Source organism: Pleurodeles waltl, chromosome 4_1, assembly GCF_031143425.1.
Source record: "Pleurodeles waltl isolate 20211129_DDA chromosome 4_1, aPleWal1.hap1.20221129, whole genome shotgun sequence".
In the NCBI taxonomy this organism is placed as follows: Eukaryota; Metazoa; Chordata; class Amphibia; order Caudata; family Salamandridae; genus Pleurodeles; species Pleurodeles waltl.
In genome coordinates, this window is record NC_090442.1 from 651745833 (window position 1) to 651766082 (window position 20250).

At 48.6% G+C, this 20250-nt stretch overlaps 1 protein-coding gene across 4 annotated transcripts in view; it reads left to right on the top strand.

The window, feature by feature from the left end:
• Window positions 1-20250, top strand: part of NR2C1 (nuclear receptor subfamily 2 group C member 1) — a 338385-nt gene that overhangs the window by 233351 nt on the left and 84784 nt on the right. For all 4 annotated transcript variants that reach the window (XM_069229104.1, XM_069229106.1, XM_069229105.1 and 1 more), the window contains one exon: window positions 19173-19294. In XM_069229104.1, coding sequence (XP_069085205.1) covers window positions 19173-19294 — 122 coding nt within the window. The remainder of the gene's footprint in view (window positions 1-19172; window positions 19295-20250) is intronic.

The following is a 20250-nucleotide window of genomic DNA, read 5'->3' on the forward strand; positions in this document are numbered from 1 at the left end:
GAGGTAAGTAATTGTTAGTTCTTGCAGGTAAGTAAACCACCTACGGGGTTCAAGTTTGGGTCCAAGGTAGCCCACCGTTGGGGGTTCAGAGCAACCACAAAGTTACCACAGCAGCAGCTCAGGGCCGGTCAGGTGCAGAGTTCAAAGTGGTGCCCAAAACGCATAGGCTTCAATGGAGATGGGGGTGCCCCGATTCCAGTCTGCCAGCAGGTAAGTACCCGCGTCTTCTGAGGGCAGACCAGGGGGGTTTTGTAGGGCACCGGGGGGGACACAAGTGAGCACAGAAAGTACACCCTCAGCAGCACGGGGGCGGCCGGGTGCAGTGTGCAAACACACGTCGGGTTTTCAATTGGAATCAATGGGAGACCAAGGGGTCTCTTCAGCAAAGCAGGCAGGCAAGGGGGGGGGCTCCTCGGGGTAGCCACCACCTGGGCAAGGGAGAGGGCCTCCTGGGGGGGTCACTCTTGCACTGGAGTTCCGATCTTTCAGGTCCTGGGGGCTGCGGGTGCAGGGTCTTTTCCAGGCGTCTGGATCTGGGAGTCAGGCAGTCGCGGTCAGGGGGAGCCTCGGGATTCCCTCTGCAGGCGTCGCTCTGGGGGCTCAGGGGGGGCAACTCTGGCTACTCATGGTCTTGTAGTGGCCGGGGAGTCCTCCCTGAAGTGTTTGTTCTCCACAAGTCGAGCCGGGGGCATCGGGTGCAGAGTTGCAAGTCTCACGCTTCTGGCGGGAAACGCAGTTGTCTTGAAGTTGCTTCTTTGGAAACAAAGTTGCAGTCTTTGGTGAACAGGGCCGCTGTTCTCGGGAGTTTCTTGGTCCTTCTAGAGCAGGGCAGTCCTCTGAGGATGCAGAGGTCGCTGGTCCTGGGGAAAGCGTCGCTGGAGCAGTTTCTTCAGAAGGGGGGAGACAGGCCGGTAGAGCTGGGGCCAAAGCAGTTGGTGTCTCAGTCTTCTCTGCAGGGTTTTTCAGCTCAGCAGTCCTCTTCTTCTTAGGTTGCAGAAATCTGAGTTCCTAGGTTCAGGGGAGCCCCTAAATACAGAATTTAGGGGTGTTTAGGTCAGGGAGGGCAGTAGCCAATGGCTACTAGCCCTGAGGGTGGGTACACCCTCTTTGTGCCTCCTCCCAAGGGGAGGGGGTCACATTCCTATCCCTATTGGGGGGATCCTCCATCTGCAAGATGGAGGATTCCTAAAAGTCAGAGTCACTTCAGCTCAGGTTGCCTAGGGGCTGTCCTGACTGGTCAGTGACTCCTCCTTGTTTTTCTCATTATCTCCTCCGGCCTTGCCGCCAAAAGTGGGGCCGAGGCCAGAGGGGGCGGGCAACTCCACTAGCTGGAATGCCCTGTGGTGCTGTAACAAAGGGGGTGAGCCTTTGAGGCTCACCGCCAGGTGTTACAGCTCCTGCAAGGGGCAGGTGATAAGCATCTCCACCCAGTGCAGGCTTTGTTACTAGCCACAGAGTGACAAAGGCACTCTCCCCATGTGGCCAGCAACATGTCTCGAGTGTGGCAGGTTGCTAAAACTAGTCAGCCTACACGGGTAGTTGGTTAAGGTTTCAGGGGGCACCTCTAAGGTGCCCTCTGGGGTGTATTTTACAATAAAATGTACACTGGCATCAGTGTGCATTTATTGTGCTGAGAAGTTTGATACCAAACTTCCCAGTTTTCAGTGTAGCCATTATGGTGCTGTGGAGTTCGTGTTTGACAGACTCCCAGACCATATACTCTTATGGCTACCCTGCACTTACAATGTCTAAGGTTTTGCTTAGACACTGTAGGGGCACAGTGCTCATGCACTGGTGCCCTCACCTATGGTATAGTGCACCCTGCCTTAGGGCTGTAAGGCCTGCTAGAGGGGTGACTTATCTATACTGCATAGGCAGTGTGAGGTTGGCATGGCACTCTGAGGGGAGTGCCATGTTGACTTACTCGTTTTGTCCTCACCAGCACACACAAGCTGGCAAACAGTGTGTCTGTGCTGAGTGAGGGGTCCCCAGGGTGGCACAAGATATGCTGCAGCCCTTGGAGACCTTCCCTGGCATCAGGGCCCTTGGTACCAGGGGTACCAGTTACAAGGGACTTACCTGGATGCCAGGGTGTGCCAATTGTGAAAACAAAAGTACAGGTTAGGGAAAGAACACTGGTGCTGGGGCCTGGTTAGCAGGCCTCAGCACACTTTCAATTCAAAACATCGCATCAGCAAAGGCAAAAAGTCAGGGGGTAACCATGCCAAGGAGGCATTTCCTTACAATGAGGTAATGTATTTCACAGTGAACTTTGGCAAACCAGCCATACATTAGATGTTCATTCAACTGTTCAGAAAAGAGTCTGCCAGTTGGACAGAAATACATTTTTTGCATCAAAAAAGTTTCATCCTTTTAGTTTCATCAAAGTATGTCAGCTTCTGTGATTTAAATGTACGCTTTCAGTGGAACGAGAGCCTGAAAAGACACAGCCTGACCTTTTGCTACATTTTGGAGTCAGACTGTGATGGAAAATTACTACAAGACCGACGTAAGGCATTTGTAAAATGTAACAAAGCACTGTTATCAACAGTGGATATCTGTACACACCAGGACCGTACTGCATATATCATTAAGTACTTAATGGCTTTATAGACAGTCAAAGTGTTCATTTTAACTGGAAAGTAATCCAATCTGATAAGTGAATGTGTATTTATTTTTATGCTTCTACCCTTCAAACAAATTGGAAGGAATTTAAATTTGCTTTTTAGAAACTCAAAGATTATTGGGAAAAAGACAAAATACAATTGAACTTATAATTACTGACACAGTATATTAAAAGGAGAGGTCATTTTTCACCCTCACACTTGGAAAGGTTAAAATAAAGAAATATTAGACATCATAGCTTCTACCTAATGCATACGATCTGCTATCTGTGCATACCATATTTATGTACAGTAAATAAGGAGGAAGGCAACCTTGCACTGGTAAGCACATAAGTAAGTCTAAAGGAGAAGTATTATCAAAAACCTTTGGCGAGACTTTTCTTGGAATACTAACACTAGAGCAATTAGTATTCAAAGTAGTAGGATTGTGTGAGGGCACTACAAAGAGCAGCTGATCAGACAACAGATTACTGACCAGAGTCCTATTTGATCATTGTACTCAAATGAGTGGTGCCAAAGGCTTGAATGATCTAGAGATTTTCATGTGTTTTTTTCAGTCTTGTACTACCTGGAAATAGATAGAGGTGATACCTGAGGTTTTCACTTCAGTGGTAGCAAACAGTTTTTTGAAACTATGGAGCCTTAACCAGACAGTAAAACAGGTACAGAGCACCACGGACTGCATAATGTAATGATAATTCTGAACATGGACAACCAATGGCATTTCATTGTGGCTTGGACGGGACAAGTACCTGGAAATATTGCAGTAAGCCTCAGACAGAATAATATGGGTAAAATTCAAAAATGGGGATGGTTATCTAATACAAAAAGTCTTTGAACACTCACAATAATAATTTGATGCATGTTATGTAAAGTGACAGAAATAATTGAGTTCTTCTGTATGAACAGTAAGAATTTAGAAATGAAGGTATTGATGATTTCTGACGCTAAGAAAGGATTACTTTGTTAGTAGGTGCTTAGTTCATATTATTTTGGTCTTCACTTTACTGAAATTGTAAACTGGGTATATAAAACAGGAGAGAGTGCTTCAGCTAGATATAGCTTATTGCAACATGCTTTGACGGTATAAGCCATCACTGCTGGAAATAACAGATAATGATAGTCTAAATTAATTTGAGTGATTGTACACTTAAATAATAAAAGATTGAGAAGTTATGGTGAAAAATTGTGAAGGAACATTTTATTTATTTTTCTAAGACTTAGGAGTCTGGAGATCTGTGATAGTTCTAAGTAATATTTTTTTTTGTTCTAACAATAGAGAATTAATATATCTGATAGAGACTTCTAGCTGCAGATTCCTTACCTTTGAATTCCCAGGTGTCCACTTCGAATCCGGAATCTTTTTGCTGAGCAAACCCTGCGTGCTCTGTCGGGTTGCGTTGTTTAGTTCCATGTGCGTCGTCCGGCTCTGTGTGGCTTCGTCAACGTCGTTGGAGCTGTCTATGACATCACGGTTGTCTATATAAACGCCACCTCAGCACACATATGTCAGTTATTTTCCTTCTGTGCTGGTGAAGCGCAGATCCTGGACGGAGTTACCCTTTGGCAAGCCTTTTTTCAACATTTTGTCAAGGATTTTTGTCTGTGCGAGGGATATGTCCTCTAGGAAGACTGGGTTCAAGCTGTGGAGCGCCTGCCATCGCTCGATGTTGGTTACGGACCCCCATGGGTTATGTCTCTGGTGCCTCGATAGGGACCACGACTTTGTCGTGTTCCAGCCGCAGGGACTTCAGTTGGTGCGACTCCTCAGAGGTCACGGTCCCGCTCAAGGAGGAGGTCACGGAACTGCTCCAGGAGCCCCAATTCCTCTTTGTCCCATTCAAGGGCCTCTGGGCACTCGGGGAAGAGGCACAAAAAGAAGTCCAAGCGGACTTTGACTTCACCACGCCTGTCGGCTGATGAGGCATCTTGGGAACGTCAACGTTCCGAGCACGGTTCTGCAGAGCCGTTGCTAGGGCCAACTCAAAGGAATTTTACGAGGTTATGAGCCTTGTTTTTGAGTGGGCTGCCCCCTCAGGTGGGTCTTGGGTCCCAATCGGATTAGACACCGGCAGCTTCAGCCTCGTTGCCGTTGGGCACCCCAGGATCTGATAGCGGATCCAGACCAGGGCTGGGTTTGGGCGCTCGGCCCGACGTCTATGCTTTCTCCACCACCGGTGCCCACTGATGGTAGCCCGATCCTCATTCCTGATGATCCGGAGCCGGAACGACATCATATGATGCAGATTTTGACTTAGACTGCGCCAATTAGGCCCAGATCAGTGCCTGAGGCTTATTTCGAATAGCCAGGCACAGGTGAGGAGTGGGTCAGAGGACCCTTTAGAATACAGATTGGAGCATGAACAGGACTGGTATGAGGATCTAGGGGAAGCCAGTGGACTGGATACTTCTCCAGATGCTGGCATGCTCTCACCTCCTGCTGTGGCTATGGTGGAGGGGGCATCTTATGCCATAGTGGTGCATAAGGCAGCTGAGGTCTTGGATCTAGACTTTCCTGCGGTGCCAGTCAGGACTAATCTCCTGACTGAGGTGCTTCAGCCAGGGGTTGCTACATCAGAGCCAATGTTACCCTTCAATGAAGCCCTCACGGATGTCCTTCTGGGAGCGTGGTCCAAACCCAGCACAGGGGCTCCTGTGAATAGGGCATTCGACCACCGCCATCGACCAGCTCCAAGCGTCCCTAGTTTCCTCACCCAACACCCCACTCCAGAGAGCTTGGTGGTCCAAACCTCCATTTCCCATGGTGCCTTCCCTTCCGTTCCCCTGGATAGGGAATCCCAAGAGGCTGGACCAATTTGGGAAGAAGATGTTTTCTTCCTCCAGCCTGGCATTGAGGTCGGGAAACACCTTTTGCCTATTGGGACATTTTTCCCATACTTTATGGGATACGGTGGCACAGGTGCTGCCCCGTGTCCCAGAGAGCATACAGAACACTCACCCAGGCTGTCAAGAATGGGAAAGATGCAGCCAAGTTTACCATCAGGTGTGGCTTGGACATGACTGACTCACTGGGCAGGGCGACTTCTACGACAGTGGCCCCCGACGCCACGCCTGGCTGCGTACCACTGGCTTTTCGGGGCTTGTGATGGACATGCCTTTCGATGGCACATGCCTTTCTGGTGAAAAGGCAGACTCTGTGCTTGAGAGGTTCAAGGATTCTCGAGTTACGGCCAGATCCTTGGCTCTCTCAGCGCCTGTTCGCCAGAAGTTTGTCTATCGCCCCTTTCGAGGCTTAGGAGGGGTGCGGTACCACTCCAACAACAGGTTAACCACCGGTATCACAGCATCCAGTGCGAGGACTCGGTCGTGTTACCTTCAGACCCAGAGGGTCTAGCCAGAGGTCGGGCACCACCCAGCCCCTCTCTTCCGAAAAGGCCAAAGCTCTCCAAGTATGGTCCTGCAAGAATATGTCTGTCTAGTTGGAGCGAGGATTCAATTTCATCTCTCTCACTGGCAATCCATAACATCGGACAAATGGGTCTTGCAGATCATACAGAAGGGCTGTTCCTTCCCCTTCCAGTCTTTCCCTCTCTCTATCCCTCCGGTAAAAGAACGGCTGATGGAGGATCATTTGCTCTTACTCTGCGAGGAAGTTACGGCTCTCTTGGCCAAGGGAGCCATAGAAAGGGTCCCGATATCAGAAGTAGGCAGGTGTTGTTATTCCCGCTACTTTCTGATTCCCAAAAAGAACAACGGTCTTTGCCCTATTTTGGATTTAAGGGACATCAATCTCTTTCTCAAAAAGGAGAAATCCAAGATGCTCACTCTTGCTCAGGTTCTGTCTGCCCTAGACCAAGGAGATTGGATGGTAGCATTGGACTTGAAGGATGCGTATTTCCACAGGTGTTACTTGCAGTTCAAGGTGGGCCACGAGCACTTTCAGTTTACCATGCTCCCCTTCGGTCTCACCAGTGCCCCTTGGTTGTTCACCAAAGTGATGGCAGTGGTGGCAGCTCATCTGCGCAGGTTAGAGATTTCAGTCTTCCCCTACCTCAAAGACTGGCTGTTGAAGGCTCCTACGCCCCAGGCTCTTGTCACCCACCTTCAGACTACGGCGGACCTCCTGCATTCGGTGAGGTTCACTATCAACGTGCCGAAGTCACACCTGACTCCCTCTCAGAAGCTCCCTTTCATCTGAGCTGTTCTGGACACAGTGCAGTTTCGGACCTATCCTCCCGAGAAGCCAGTCTAGGATATTCAGGTTATGATACTAATGTTTTGACCTCTATCCTGGATTTCGGTGAGACAGACTCTGAGGCTGTTGGGACTCATGGCTTCCTGCATCCTGTAAGTCAAACATGCCAGATGGCATATGAGGGCTCTGCAGTGGGACCTGAAGTTCCAGCGGGCACAGCCTCAGGGAAATCTTACCGACACGGTTCAGATCTCAGAGGGAACTGCAAAAGACCTGCAGTGGTGGTTAGTGAACTGCGATTGCGTCAAAGGCAGACTTCTCTCCCTTCCCAACCAGATCTCACAGTAGTGGCAGATGCTTCACTTCTGGGATGGGGCTGCCATCTGGGAGAGGTGGAGATGATGGGCCTCTGGTCTCTGGTGGACTCTGGTTTCCATATCAACTTATTTGAGCCCCGGGCGATCCGGCTAGCATTGAAGGCATTTCTTCCTGTTGTGAAAGGGAAGTTAGTACAGGTGTCCACGGACAACACCAACGCAATGTGGTACTGCAACAAGCAGGATGGTGTGGGGTCGTGGACCCCTCGTCAAGAGACTCTGCGTCTCTGAACTTGGCTGGAACAGCAGGGTCTAACCCTGGTGGTTCAACACCTGGCAGGTTCTCTGAACGCCAGGTGGACAAACGCAGCCATTGATGCCTAGCGGTTCACGAATGGTATCTCCAACAGGCCTCCTATACGCATTTCTGCCCATGCTTCTTCTGCCCAGAGTTCTCAAGAAGATGAAGAAAGACTGGGCCCAAGTCATCTTAATGGTTCTGGATTGGGCACGGAGAGTCTGGTATCCCAAGCTACTCAAAATGAGCATCAATCCTCCAAACAGGCTGCCCCTTCGAGAGGATCTTCTGTTGCAGCAGCAGGGGAGGGTTCTCCACCCGAGTCAACTCTCCGCCTACATACGTGGAGATTGAGTGGCAGCAGTAGATGGCTTTTGACCTTCTTCACGAAGTCTGTAAAGTTATTTCGGCAGCCAGGTGTCCCTCCACTTTGTATATTATTGTACAGAAAGGTCTATTGACCCTCTTTCTGCTTCTTTCTGACTTTCTTCTTTTTATTCTGTCTCTAGCCCAGCAGGGTTCTTCCTTAGGGACTCTAAAGGGCTATCTTTCTCCCTTATCGGCATTTCTTCAGCTGCCTGACCAGCCTTCCTTGTTAAAATATCCTGTTGTAAATAGATTCCTTAGAGGGCTTCCACATATGTTTTCCCCTAAGCCCTTTATTATGCCTCAATGGGACCTAAGTCTTGTCCTCACTTTTGTCATGTGTGCTCCCTTCAAGCCTTTACACAACTCTCCCCTCCGGCTGCTCACCATCAGAACAGCCTTCTTAGTGGCAATAACATCAGCCAGGAGGGTGAGTGAGATGCAGGCCTCTGTCATCAAGGCCACCGTATGTCACTATCCATCCAGATAAAGTGGTTCTCCGAACTCGTGCATCTTTCCTCCCCAAGGTGGGGACCCTATTCCATCTGGGTCAGAACATCACCCTGCCCACCTTCATTGCTACACCGCATCCCTCTAAGGAAGAGGAGTGACTCCATCGACTGGACTCAAAAAGAGCATTATCGTTCTACCTTGACCGCACAAAAGAGTTCTGGGTGGATGATCAACTCTTTGTGGGGTAAGTTGTAGCCAAGAAGGGTCGGGCAGTGCAGAAGTGTAGGAAGTTGGCTCTGTATGTGCTATTTCAAAGTAAGGAATAGCATGCACAGAGTCCAAGGGTTCCCCTTAGAGGTAAAATAGTGGTAAAAATAGATAATACTAATGCTCTATTTTGTGGTAGTGTGGTCGAGCAGTAGGCTTATCCAAGGAGTAGTGTTAAGCATTTGTTGCACATACACATAGACAATAAATGAGGTACACACACTCAGGGACAAATCCAGCCAATAGGTTTTTATATAGAAAAATATCTTTTCTTAGTTTATTTTAAGAACCACAGGTTCAAATTCTACATGTAATATCTCATTCGAAAGGTATTGCAGGTAAGTACTTTAGGAACTTCAAATCATCAAAATTGCATGTATACTTTTCAAGTTATTCACAAATAGCTGTTTTAAAAGTGGACACTTAGTGCAATTTTCACAGTTCCTAGGGGAGGTAAGTATTTGTTAGGTTAACCAGGTAAGTAAGACACTTACAGGGCTTAGTTCTTGGTCCAAGGTAGCCCACCGTTGGGGGTTCAGAGCAACCCCAAAGTCACCACACCAGCAGCTCAGGGCCGGTCAGGTGCAGAGTTCAAAGTGGTGCCCAAAACACATAGGCTAGAATGGAGAGAAGGGGGTGCCCCGGTTCCGGTCTGCTTGCAGGTAAGTACCCGCGTCTTCGGAGGGCAGACCAGGGGGGTTTTGTAGGGCACCGGGGGGGACACAAGCCCACAGAGAAATTTCACCCTCAGCGGCGTGGGGGCGGCCGGGTGCAGTGTAGAAACAAGCGTCGGGTTTTCAATGTTAGTCTATGAGAGATCTCGGGATCTCTTCAGCGCTGCAGGCAGGCAAGGGGGGGGTTCCTCGGGGAAACCTCCACTTGGGCAAGGGAGAGGGACTCCTGGGGGTCACTTCTCCAGTGAAAGTCCGGTCCTTCAGGTCCTGGGGGCTGCGGGTGCAGGGTCTCTCCCAGGCGTCGGGACTTTAGGTTCAAAGAGTCGCGGTCAGGGGAAGCCTCGGGATTCCCTCTGCAGGCGGCGCTGTGGGGGCTCAGGGGGGACAGGTTTTTGTACTCACAGTCTTAGAGTAGTCCTGGGGTCCCTCCTGAGGTGTTGGGTCGCCACCAGCCGAGTCGGGGTCGCCGGGTGCAGTGTTGCAAGTCTTACGCTTCTTGCGGGGAGCTTGCAGGGTTCTTTAAAGCTGCTGGAAACAAAGTTGCAGCTTTTCTTGGAGCAGGTCCGCTGTCCTCGGGAGTTTCTTGTCTTTTCGAAGCAGGGGCAGTCCTCAGAGGATGTCGAGGTCGCTGGTCCCTTTGGAAGGCGTCGCTGGAGCAGGATCTTTGGAAGGCAGGAGACAGGCCGGTGAGTTTCTGGAGCCAAGGCAGTTGTCGTCTTCTGGTCTTCCTCTGCAGGGGTTTTTCAGCTAGGCAGTCCTTCTTCTTGTAGTTGCAGGAATCTAATTTTCTAGGGTTCAGGGTAGCCCTTAAATACTAAATTTAAGGGCGTGTTTAGGTCTGGGGGGTTAGTAGCCAATGGCTACTAGCCCTGAGGGTGGGTACACCCTCTTTGTGCCTCCTCCCAAGGGGAGGGGGTCACAGTCCTAACCCTATTGGGGGAATCCTCCATCTGCAAGATGGAGGATTTCTAAAAGTTAGAGTCACTTCAGCTCAGGACACCTTAGGGGCTGTCCTGACTGGCCAGTGACTCCTCCTTGTTGCTTTCTTTGTTCCCTCCAGCCTTGCCGCCAAAAGTGGGGGCCGTGGCCGGAGGGGGCGGGCAACTCCACTAAGCTGGAGTGCCCTGCTGGGTTGTGACAAAGGGGGGAGCCTTTGAGGCTCACCGCCAGGTGTCACAGTTCCTGCCTGGGGGAGGTGTTAGCACCTCCACCCAGTGCAGGCTTTGTTACTGGCCTCAGAGTGACAAAGGCACTCTCCCCGTGGGGCCAGCAACATGTCTCTAGTGTGGCAGGCTGCTGGAACCAGTCAGCCTACACAGATAGTTGGTTAAGTTTCAGGGGGCACCTCTAAGGTGCCCTCTGTGGTGTATTTTACAATAAAATGTACACTGGCATCAGTGTGCATTTATTGTGCTGAGAAGTTTGATACCAAACTTCCCAGTTTTCAGTGTAGCCATTATGGTGCTGTGGAGTTCGTGTTTGACAGACTCCCAGACCATATACTCTTATGGCTACCCTGCCCTTACAATGTCTAAGGTTTTGTTTAGACACTGTAGGGGTACCATGCTCATGCACTGGTACCCTCACCTATGGTATAGTGCACCCTGCCTTAGGGCTGTAAGGCCTGCTAGAGGGGTGTCTTACCTATACTGCATAGGCAGTGAGAGGCTGGCATGGCACCCTGAGGGGAGTGCCATGTCGACTTACTCGTTTTGTCCTCACTAGCACACACAAGCTGGCAAGCAGTGTGTCTGTGCTGAGTGAGAGGTCTCCAGGGTGGCATAAGACATGCTGCAGCCCTTAGAGACCTTCCTTGGCATCAGGGCCCTTGGTACTAGAAGTACCAGTTACAAGGGACTTATCTGAATGCCAGGGTGTGCCAATTGTGGATACAATGGTACATTTTAGGTGAAGGAACACTGGTGCTGGGGCCTGGTTAGCAGGGTCCCAGCACACTTCTCAGTCAAGTCAGCATCAGTATCAGGCAAAAAGTGGGGGGTAACTGCAACAGGGAGCCATTTCTTTACACAAGCCCCCCCCAGCCCACAGGCCAGGAGACTCAGCCCAAGCTGGGAGAGTCTTCCTAGTCTGTCAGGCGAGGAAGAGTAGGAGAAATAGGCTGGTTAGTTGCAGGGCCTACTCTGCCTTACATCCTTCTGTTCAGGTCATTCCCTTTGGGGAACTGACCTACTTCCACAGTGATAGGACCTAGTCTGAATTGCCTCTTGTCTGCCTCTTCAATGTCTCCACCCATTCTTTCTATTTTGGTCTTAGAGGTATCCACCTCTGCTAACCTTATCTTGGCCAGGGTTACCCCTAGCTTACCCAGAGAGGTTACCCAGAGCTGGAGTAACCCCACCATGACCAATAGGGTCAGGGGGCCTAACTTGCTATTTGGCATGGGGTCAGACCACCATGCTAAGGATAGTGCAGCCATAAAGGCTAACACCCAGCAGAGGCCACTGACAGCTGTCAGTGCCCAGAACCACACCTTTAGCTCTTCACCTAAAAGGGAAGGGGCTAAGTTACAGGCTTCTTTGGGTTCAGGTTGCCTGTCTGCTGTATTGGAGTGGGGGGTTACCACATCTTGTAGTAAACACCCTTCTTCCACTCTTTCTTCTGTTAGCTGAGGAGCCACCCACTCAGGTTTAACAGTTGCCTGAATAGCCAGGACTTCTTGTGGGTCAGGTTGGACTTTATCAGGGCCATTTTTGGAGTTCTCCCCTACTGGAGCAGAATCTCCTTGGCTTGCTGTAACCTTGGCTAAAGGTTGTCCACCCTTCCTACTCTGTTTTCTTTTCTTCTTCTTCTGGGGCCTGCTTGCATTTACTGCAGAGGCAGGACTTCCAGAATCCTTGGGAGAGGACTGGCACTGGACCAGTTCCTCTCTTGGGCTCTGACTAACCTCTGGGTAGTCATTTCCAAGGAGACAATCAAGGGGGAGGTCTGTACTGACTACTACCCTTCTCCAGCTAAGAGTGCCACCCACTTCTATGGGCACTAAAGCCACAGGCCTCTTAGTGACCCTGTCTAGGCTAACTCTTACCCTGGCAGTCTCACCTGGGATGTACTGGTTTGAGAGCACCAGCCTGTCATGCACAATAGTGTGACTGGCACAAGTGTCTCTCAGGGCAGTGGTTGGGATTCCATTCACCAGTAGGTGGTGGAAGTGTCTACTTCCCTCTGGAATCTCCAACTCACCTGTTGGGCCCTGTTTCCAGTTGAAGGCTAGGAAGACCTCCTCATCTGAGGAGTCATCTCCCATGGCTACACTGGTTACCCCAGGAATTTTGTTCTGGGGTTTGTTTTTGGGACAAGAAGTGTCCTTGGTGTGGTGCCCAGACTGTTTACAGTTGTGGCACCATGCCTTAGTGGCATCCCAGTTCTTACCCTGGTACCCACCTTTGTTTTGGGTTGTGTCTTGGGGCCCACCCACCTGTTCTGGTTTTTGGGGGCCTACAGAGGACTCTTTTTCTTTGTTTCTAGTGTCACCCACTTTCTCCTGGGGAGTTTTTGTAACCCCTTTCTTTTGGTCACCCCCAGTGGAAGTTTTGGTTACCCTAGTCTTGACCCAGTGGTCTGCCTTCTTTCCCAATTCTTGGGGAGAAATTGGACCTAGGTCTACCAGATACTGATGCAACTTTTCATTGAAGCAGTTACTTAGAATGTGTTCTTTCATAAACAAATTATAAAGCCCAACATAGTCACACACTTCATTTCCAGTTAACCAACCATCTAGTGTTTTTACTGAGTAGTCTACAAAATCAACCCAGGTCTGGCTCGAGGATTTTTGAGCCCCCCTGAATCTAATTCTATACTCCTCAGTGGAGAATCCAAAGCCCTCAATCAGGGTACCCTTCATGAGGTCATAAGATTCTGCATCTTTTCCAGAGAGTGTGAGGAGTCTATCCCTACACTTTCCAGTGAACATTTCCCAAAGGAGAGCACCCCAGTGAGATCTGTTTACTTTTCTGGTTACACAAGCCCTCTCAAAAGCTGTGAACCATTTGGTGATGTCATCACCATCTTCATATTTTGTTACAATCCCTTTGGGGATTTTTAGGATGTCAGGAGAATCTCTGACCCTATTTAAGTTGCTGCCACCATCGATGGGACCTAGGCCCATCTCTTTTCTTTCCCTTTCTATGGCTAGGAGCTGCTTTTCCAAAGCCAATCTTTTGACCATCCTGGCTAACAGGGGGTCATCTTCACTGGAGTTATCCTCAGTGATTTCAGAGGTGTTGGTCTCTCCTGTGAGGGAACCAGCATCTCTGACTATTATTTTTGGAGTCAGGGTTTGAGGGACCCTGTTCTCCCTAGATAGGACTGGTAGGGGGGAATTTTCCTCCAAGTCACTATCCTCTTCCTCTGAGTTGCTACCCTCAGAGGGGTTGGTCTTTTCAAACTCTGCCAAAAGCTCCTGGAGCTGTATTTTGGTAGGTTTGGGGCCCATTGTTATTTTCTTTATTTTACAGAGTGACCTTAGCTCCCTCATCTTAAGATGGAGGTAAGGTGTGGTGTCGAGTTCCACCACAGTCACATCTGTGCTAGACATTTTGCTTCTAAAAGTTGGAATACTTTTTAAGAATCTACAACTGGTTCTAGAATCTAATTCAAACTTTTACAAATTTTTAAACTCTAAAAGAAATGCTAAACAGGATCTAACACAAGGCCCTAGCAGGTCTTTTAAGAATTTAGAAAACTTTTCAAATTGCAAAAATCAATTTCTAATGACAATTTTGGAATTTGTCGTGTGATCAGGTATTGGCTGAGTAGTCCAGCAAATGCAAAGTCTTGTACCCCACCGCTGATCCACCAATGTAGGAAGTTGGCTCTGTATGTGCTATTTCAAAGTAAGGAATAGCATGCACAGAGTCCAAGGGTTCCCCTTAGAGGTAAAATAGTGGTAAAAATAGATAATACTAATGCTCTATTTTGTGGTAGTGTGGTCGAGCAGTAGGCTTATCCAAGGAGTAGTGTTAAGCATTTGTTGCACATACACATAGACAATAAATGAGGTACACACACTCAGAGACAAATCCAGCCAATAGGTTTTTATATAGAAAAATATCTTTTCTTAGTTTATTTTAAGAACCACAGGTTCAAATTCTACATGTAATATCTCATTCGAAAGGTATTGCAGGTAAGTACTTTAGGAACTTCAAATCATCAAAATTGCATGTATACTTTTCAAGTTATTCACAAATAGCTGTTTTAAAAGTGGACACTTAGTGCAATTTTCACAGTTCCTAGGGGAGGTAAGTATTTGTTAGGTTAACCAGGTAAGTAAGACACTTACAGGGCTTAGTTCTTGGTCCAAGGTAGCCCACCGTTGGGGGTTCAGAGCAACCCCAAAGTCACCACACCAGCAGCTCAGGGCCGGTCAGGTGCAGAGTTCAAAGTGGTGCCCAAAACACATAGGCTAGAATGGAGAGAAGGGGGTGCCCCGGTTCCGGTCTGCTTGCAGGTAAGTACCCGCGTCTTCGGAGGGCAGACCAGGGGGGTTTCGTAGGGCACCGGGGGGGACACAAGTCCACACAGAAATTTCACCCTCAGCAGTGCGGGGGCGGCCGGGTGCAGTGTAGAAACAAGCGTCGGGTTTTCAATGTTAGTCTATGAGAGATCTCGGGATCTCTTCAGCGCTGCAGGCAGGCAAGGGGGGGGTTCCTCGGGGAAACCTCCACTTGGGCAAGGGAGAGGGACTCCTGGGGGTCACTTCTCCAGTGAAAGTCCGGTCCTTCAGGTCCTGGGGGCTGCGGGTGCAGGGTCTCTCCCAGGCGTCGGGACTTTAGGTTCAAAGAGTCGCGGTCAGGGGAAGCCTCGGGATTCCCTCTGCAGGCGGCGCTGTGGGGGCTCAGGGGGGACAGGTTTTTGTACTCACAGTCTTAGAGTAGTCCTGGGGTCCCTCCTGAGGTGTTGGGTCGCCACCAGCCGAGTCGGGGTCGCCGGGTGCAGTGTTGCAAGTCTTACGCTTCTTGCGGGGAGCTTGCAGGGTTCTTTAAAGCTGCTGGAAACAAAGTTGCAGCTTTTCTTGGAGCAGGTCCGCTGTCCTCGGGAGTTTCTTGTCTTTTCGAAGCAGGGGCAGTCCTCAGAGGATGTCGAGGTCGCTGGTCCCTTTGGAAGGCGTCGCTGGAGCAGGATCTTTGGAAGGCAGGAGACAGGCCGGTGAGTTTCTGGAGCCAAGGCAGTTGTCGTCTTCTGGTCTTCCTCTGCAGGGGTTTTTCAGCTAGGCAGTCCTTCTTCTTGTAGTTGCAGGAATCTAATTTTCTAGGGTTCAGGGTAGCCCTTAAATACTAAATTTAAGGGCGTGTTTAGGTCTGGGGGGTTAGTAGCCAATGGCTACTAGCCCTGAGGGTGGGTACACCCTCTTTGTGCCTCCTCCCAAGGGGAGGGGGTCACAGTCCTAACCCTATTGGGGGAATCCTCCATCTGCAAGATGGAGGATTTCTAAAAGTTAGAGTCACTTCAGCTCAGGACACCTTAGGGGCTGTCCTGACTGGCCAGTGACTCCTCCTTGTTGCTTTCTTTGTTCCCTCCAGCCTTGCCGCCAAAAGTGGGGGCCGTGGCCGGAGGGGGCGGGCAACTCCACTAAGCTGGAGTGCCCTGCTGGGTTGTGACAAAGGGGGGAGCCTTTGAGGCTCACCGCCAGGTGTCACAGTTCCTGCCTGGGGGAGGTGTTAGCACCTCCACCCAGTGCAGGCTTTGTTACTGGCCTCAGAGTGACAAAGGCACTCTCCCCGTGGGGCCAGCAACATGTCTCTAGTGTGGCAGGCTGCTGGAACCAGTCAGCCTACACAGATAGTTGGTTAAGTTTCAGGGGGCACCTCTAAGGTGCCCTCTGTGGTGTATTTTACAATAAAATGTACACTGGCATCAGTGTGCATTTATTGTGCTGAGAAGTTTGATACCAAACTTCCCAGTTTTCAGTGTAGCCATTATGGTGCTGTGGAGTTCGTGTTTGACAGACTCCCAGACCATATACTCTTATGGCTACCCTGCCCTTACAATGTCTAAGGTTTTGTTTAGACACTGTAGGGGTACCATGCTCATGCACTGGTACCCTCACCTATGGTATAGTGCACCCTGCCTTAGGGCTGTAAGGCCTGCTAGAGGGGTGTCTTACCTATACTGCATAGGCAGTGAGAGGCTGGCATGGCACCCTGAGGGGAGTGCCATGTCGACTTACTCGTTTTGTCCTCACTAGCACACACAAGCTGGCAAGCAGTGTGTCTGTGCTGAGTGAGAGGTCTCCAGGGTGGCATAAGACATGCTGCAGCCCTTAGAGACCTTCCTTGGCATCAGGGCCCTTGGTACTAGAAGTACCAGTTACAAGGGACTTATCTGAATGCCAGGGTGTGCCAATTGTGGATACAATGGTACATTTTAGGTGAAGGAACACTGGTGCTGGGGCCTGGTTAGCAGGGTCCCAGCACACTTCTCAGTCAAGTCAGCATCAGTATCAGGCAAAAAGTGGGGGGTAACTGCAACAGGGAGCCATTTCTTTACAAGAAGCAAACCATTTCGCACTGGGTCATTCTCTGCATTGATATGCTACACATTGGCCAAGAAGCAGCTTCCTGAGGGCTTGCAGGCTCATTCTACTAGGAGGCAAAGCTGCTACCACTGCGCTAGCTTGAGGCGTACCAGTCCTGGAGATCTATCAGGTGGCAACGTGGGCGTCCTTGCACATGTTTGTGAAACATTACTGCCTGGACAGTCTGGTATGAAGGGATGGGTACTTTGCCCGTTCAGTCCTGCAGAACTTTCTAGCGTAAGAAGTGGAATCCGCAGCCCACTGACAGGAGGTTATAGCTTGGGTAGCTATTCAAAGGTAAAGAATCTGCAGCTAGAAGTCCCTATCGGATGAACAAGTTACTTACCTTTGGTAACATATTATCTGGTAGAGACTATCTAGCTGCAGATTCCTTACACCCACCCATGCCTCCCCGCTTTGCGGATATGACTAATGGGGTTAGCGTTTATCCCTTCTCATGGCCCTAGTTTTGCACAGACAATATTGGTTCTATCCATGACTCTGTGATTCTGGAGTGGATGTTTTGCGAATAAAAGAACTGGCATACGCCTGCCAAGATGGCGTCTATATAGATGACTGTGATGCCATAAACAGCTCCAACAATGCTGACGAAGCCATGCGGAGCTGGACAACGCACACGGAACCAAACGACGCCACCCGACGGTGCGCGCAGGATATTGCTCAGCAAAAAGATTCCAGATTCGAAGCTGATGCCAGGGAATTCAAAGGTAAGGAATCTGCAGCTAGATAGTCTCTACCAGATAATGTTTTACCGGAGGTAAGTAACTTGTTCTTTAGGAGGAAGTGGGAAGGACTGAAACAGTCAGCAATTTGTATAATGTAGTATCTAATGATTGAGAACAGATTTCAGATTATAGAATGTATGTATTTTTGGTTAAATGGTAAGTGTTGTGTTTTTATATAGTGGGTTTTAACATTTCCAGTTCGTTTTCATAGTCTACATTTACTTGCCATTGTACTAAAGAACCATAACAAACTTTCCTGAGTTTGCTGGGGAAGGTGAGAGTGCTTGTTTGCAAACCCGTTGGCCCTTCAATACTAGATCTATTTTTTTTCTAGGAGGACACTGTCACGATTGAGGGAAGGAGTGTCAGTGCTTGGGAGCCGTGGCTGGGGAAAAATACCTCACCTCTTTTAATGAGCTTGCATAGGTCCCAAAGTACAGCTGCTCAGAAATGCTGAGACAATCACAGTGCACAGTGCTGCATGTTCTTATTATGCAGTAGTTGAGTCAGTCTTACTCCATGGGTGTGAGGTTATTGCTGGTAACGTTTAATACTAGAGAGTCATGCCAAGCTTCTTTCATGCCGGTTCCTGTTTATCAAGTAAGCCATTCTCCAGACTCTTCTGCACCTACATTTGAGTCATGCTCCTATTATGGAGCAATCACAATTGAAAGGGACTTGCATCAGTGACAAGAAAGCTTCTGTGCAAGAAGACACAAAAGAAGCAGATGTTCCCCAAGTTTTTGGGCAGCCCTTACCCCCGCCGCCCCCCCCCCCCAATTCCTAAGCACCAAATGCCTTTTAGGGATGCTGTATATCTTTCATACCCACCAAAACTCTCTTCCAGCCACCTTTGCCTCGATTTGCATCCCAGAAGCTTCTGTGGAAGTGTGAGAAGCTCATCCTTTCAAAAGCAATCAAGTTGGTACACCCCTAACAGCATTGGTTAATTTCTTGACCAGTACAGCAATGACAGCCTAACCTATTCAGAGGCTTCTGTGATTCCTGGCATCCTGCATGTATAGTGACCTATGCCAGTTACACATGCATCCTCTGCAACTCCAGCTGATAGAACCTGGAGTCCAACTGTTGGATTACTAATTAACCCTTATCCCATTTGACCCACCTTCTTTTTCTGATCTTAGAATTGGGGAATACACACTTTTAAACTCTTATGATACACTTTCTGTCTGCCCCCCTCATAGCGCAGGGTCACCAGTGACTACTAAGAGTAAGTGTGCGGTCACATTTCATTGCACCCACCGTCCGTGCCTTTTTGGACAACTTAGATTTATCTCTGCACATAAATGTTACAGCTGAATGCAATCTCCTTAGCACTGTGAGGTTTCTTACCAGTGGTGAGATCTGGAATGATGGTGAGCCACACAAATATCAACATTACAACAGCCCTGTCCTATATGAGAAGTCAGTTGGGGCATCCTGCTGTTCTGCACAGTGTGAATGCTGCTTGTAGCATGGCTTATTCTGGCTAGTCAGCAGCACCAGAGCGGACAGCTTGAGCAAGCAGTGGGGAAAGTTCTTCAGGAAGTCCTCACCCCATCTCCGTGGAATGGGGTCGCCCACCCGCAGACTCATATAACTCATCTGAACAGCAAGTGTGACAATTTTGTATCTTGGGTGAGCTGAGAGCCTGAGATGTGTGATTCATGTTATTGCAAAATGTATTTTCTAGTGAGTATAAACATGTGCTTAATGATTGTGCTTTTTTTATTGCAGCTCACAATGCCATCGCCTATGCCTGAGTACTTAAATGTTCATTACATCTGTGAATCTGCCTCAAGACTGCTCTTCTTATCTATGCATTGGGCCCGCTCTATTCCCTGTTTCCAGGCACTTGGGTGAGTATTAAAAGTCCAAGTATAGAGCCTGAAAAGTAATACACACTACATGATACAGAAAAACATTGTGCTTACCCACAACTCGGCCAGCCAAAGCCACTGGTACCTGAATTTATTTATTTTTTCCTGGTGCTTTTTATTGCACAGCATAATCAGAAAATGCACTCAATATTTAAAATTTAAGCTAGCATATGAAAATGTATGCTTTTTAAATCCTATACAACTTGTGTTGAATTAGGTTGTCTGTCAGAGAAACATATAGAGTATGTTTTCTCATGTGTTAAATATAGATGCTACACTGTTTGCAAGTACTTCACATTTTTGCACCTGAGTCAGCTGAGCTGCTAGATGATGGCAAATTGCCTGGCTATTAAGGTACACCACTCAAGGGAATGTCTGTTAAAACTCAAGGCTTTTTTTAAAAACGTTTAAGGGCTATTTAGATACTTATTTACTAGGCCGTAACTCCTCAACTAAGTCATGCATCCTTGACTCAGTTATGCTGCCTCCTCTTGGTAATTTCAACACCTCCTTTTTTTAACAGCTCTTTTTTCTGTACTAGGCCTTCTGATGAATACTTCTAACTGTAGGTTCGTCACCTTGTGTATACCCCGAGGTGCCAGACTGCACCTGCTGGATTTTCTTTTTCTTTTTTTTTTTCTCAGCAATTTTCGAGTATTGAATCTTTCATAGATATTCACATACTTGAAGTTTCCCCATCGTCAAGGTGGGATTCCCATGGTAATTATAATAAGCAATTAAAGTCAAAAGCACCGGGCAGTTAAGTCAAACCTCTGATTTTCAAAATGCACATTGTGTGAAATGCAGTATCCCTGAGCTCTTCTCAGTTTTTACAGAAACATTGATGTCCACGTCTTTCACCTTCAGGTAAACGTTTCTTACTTCTACCAAGAATATTATCCTGCCTATGCCTCATCATTCTCATCATGTCAGAG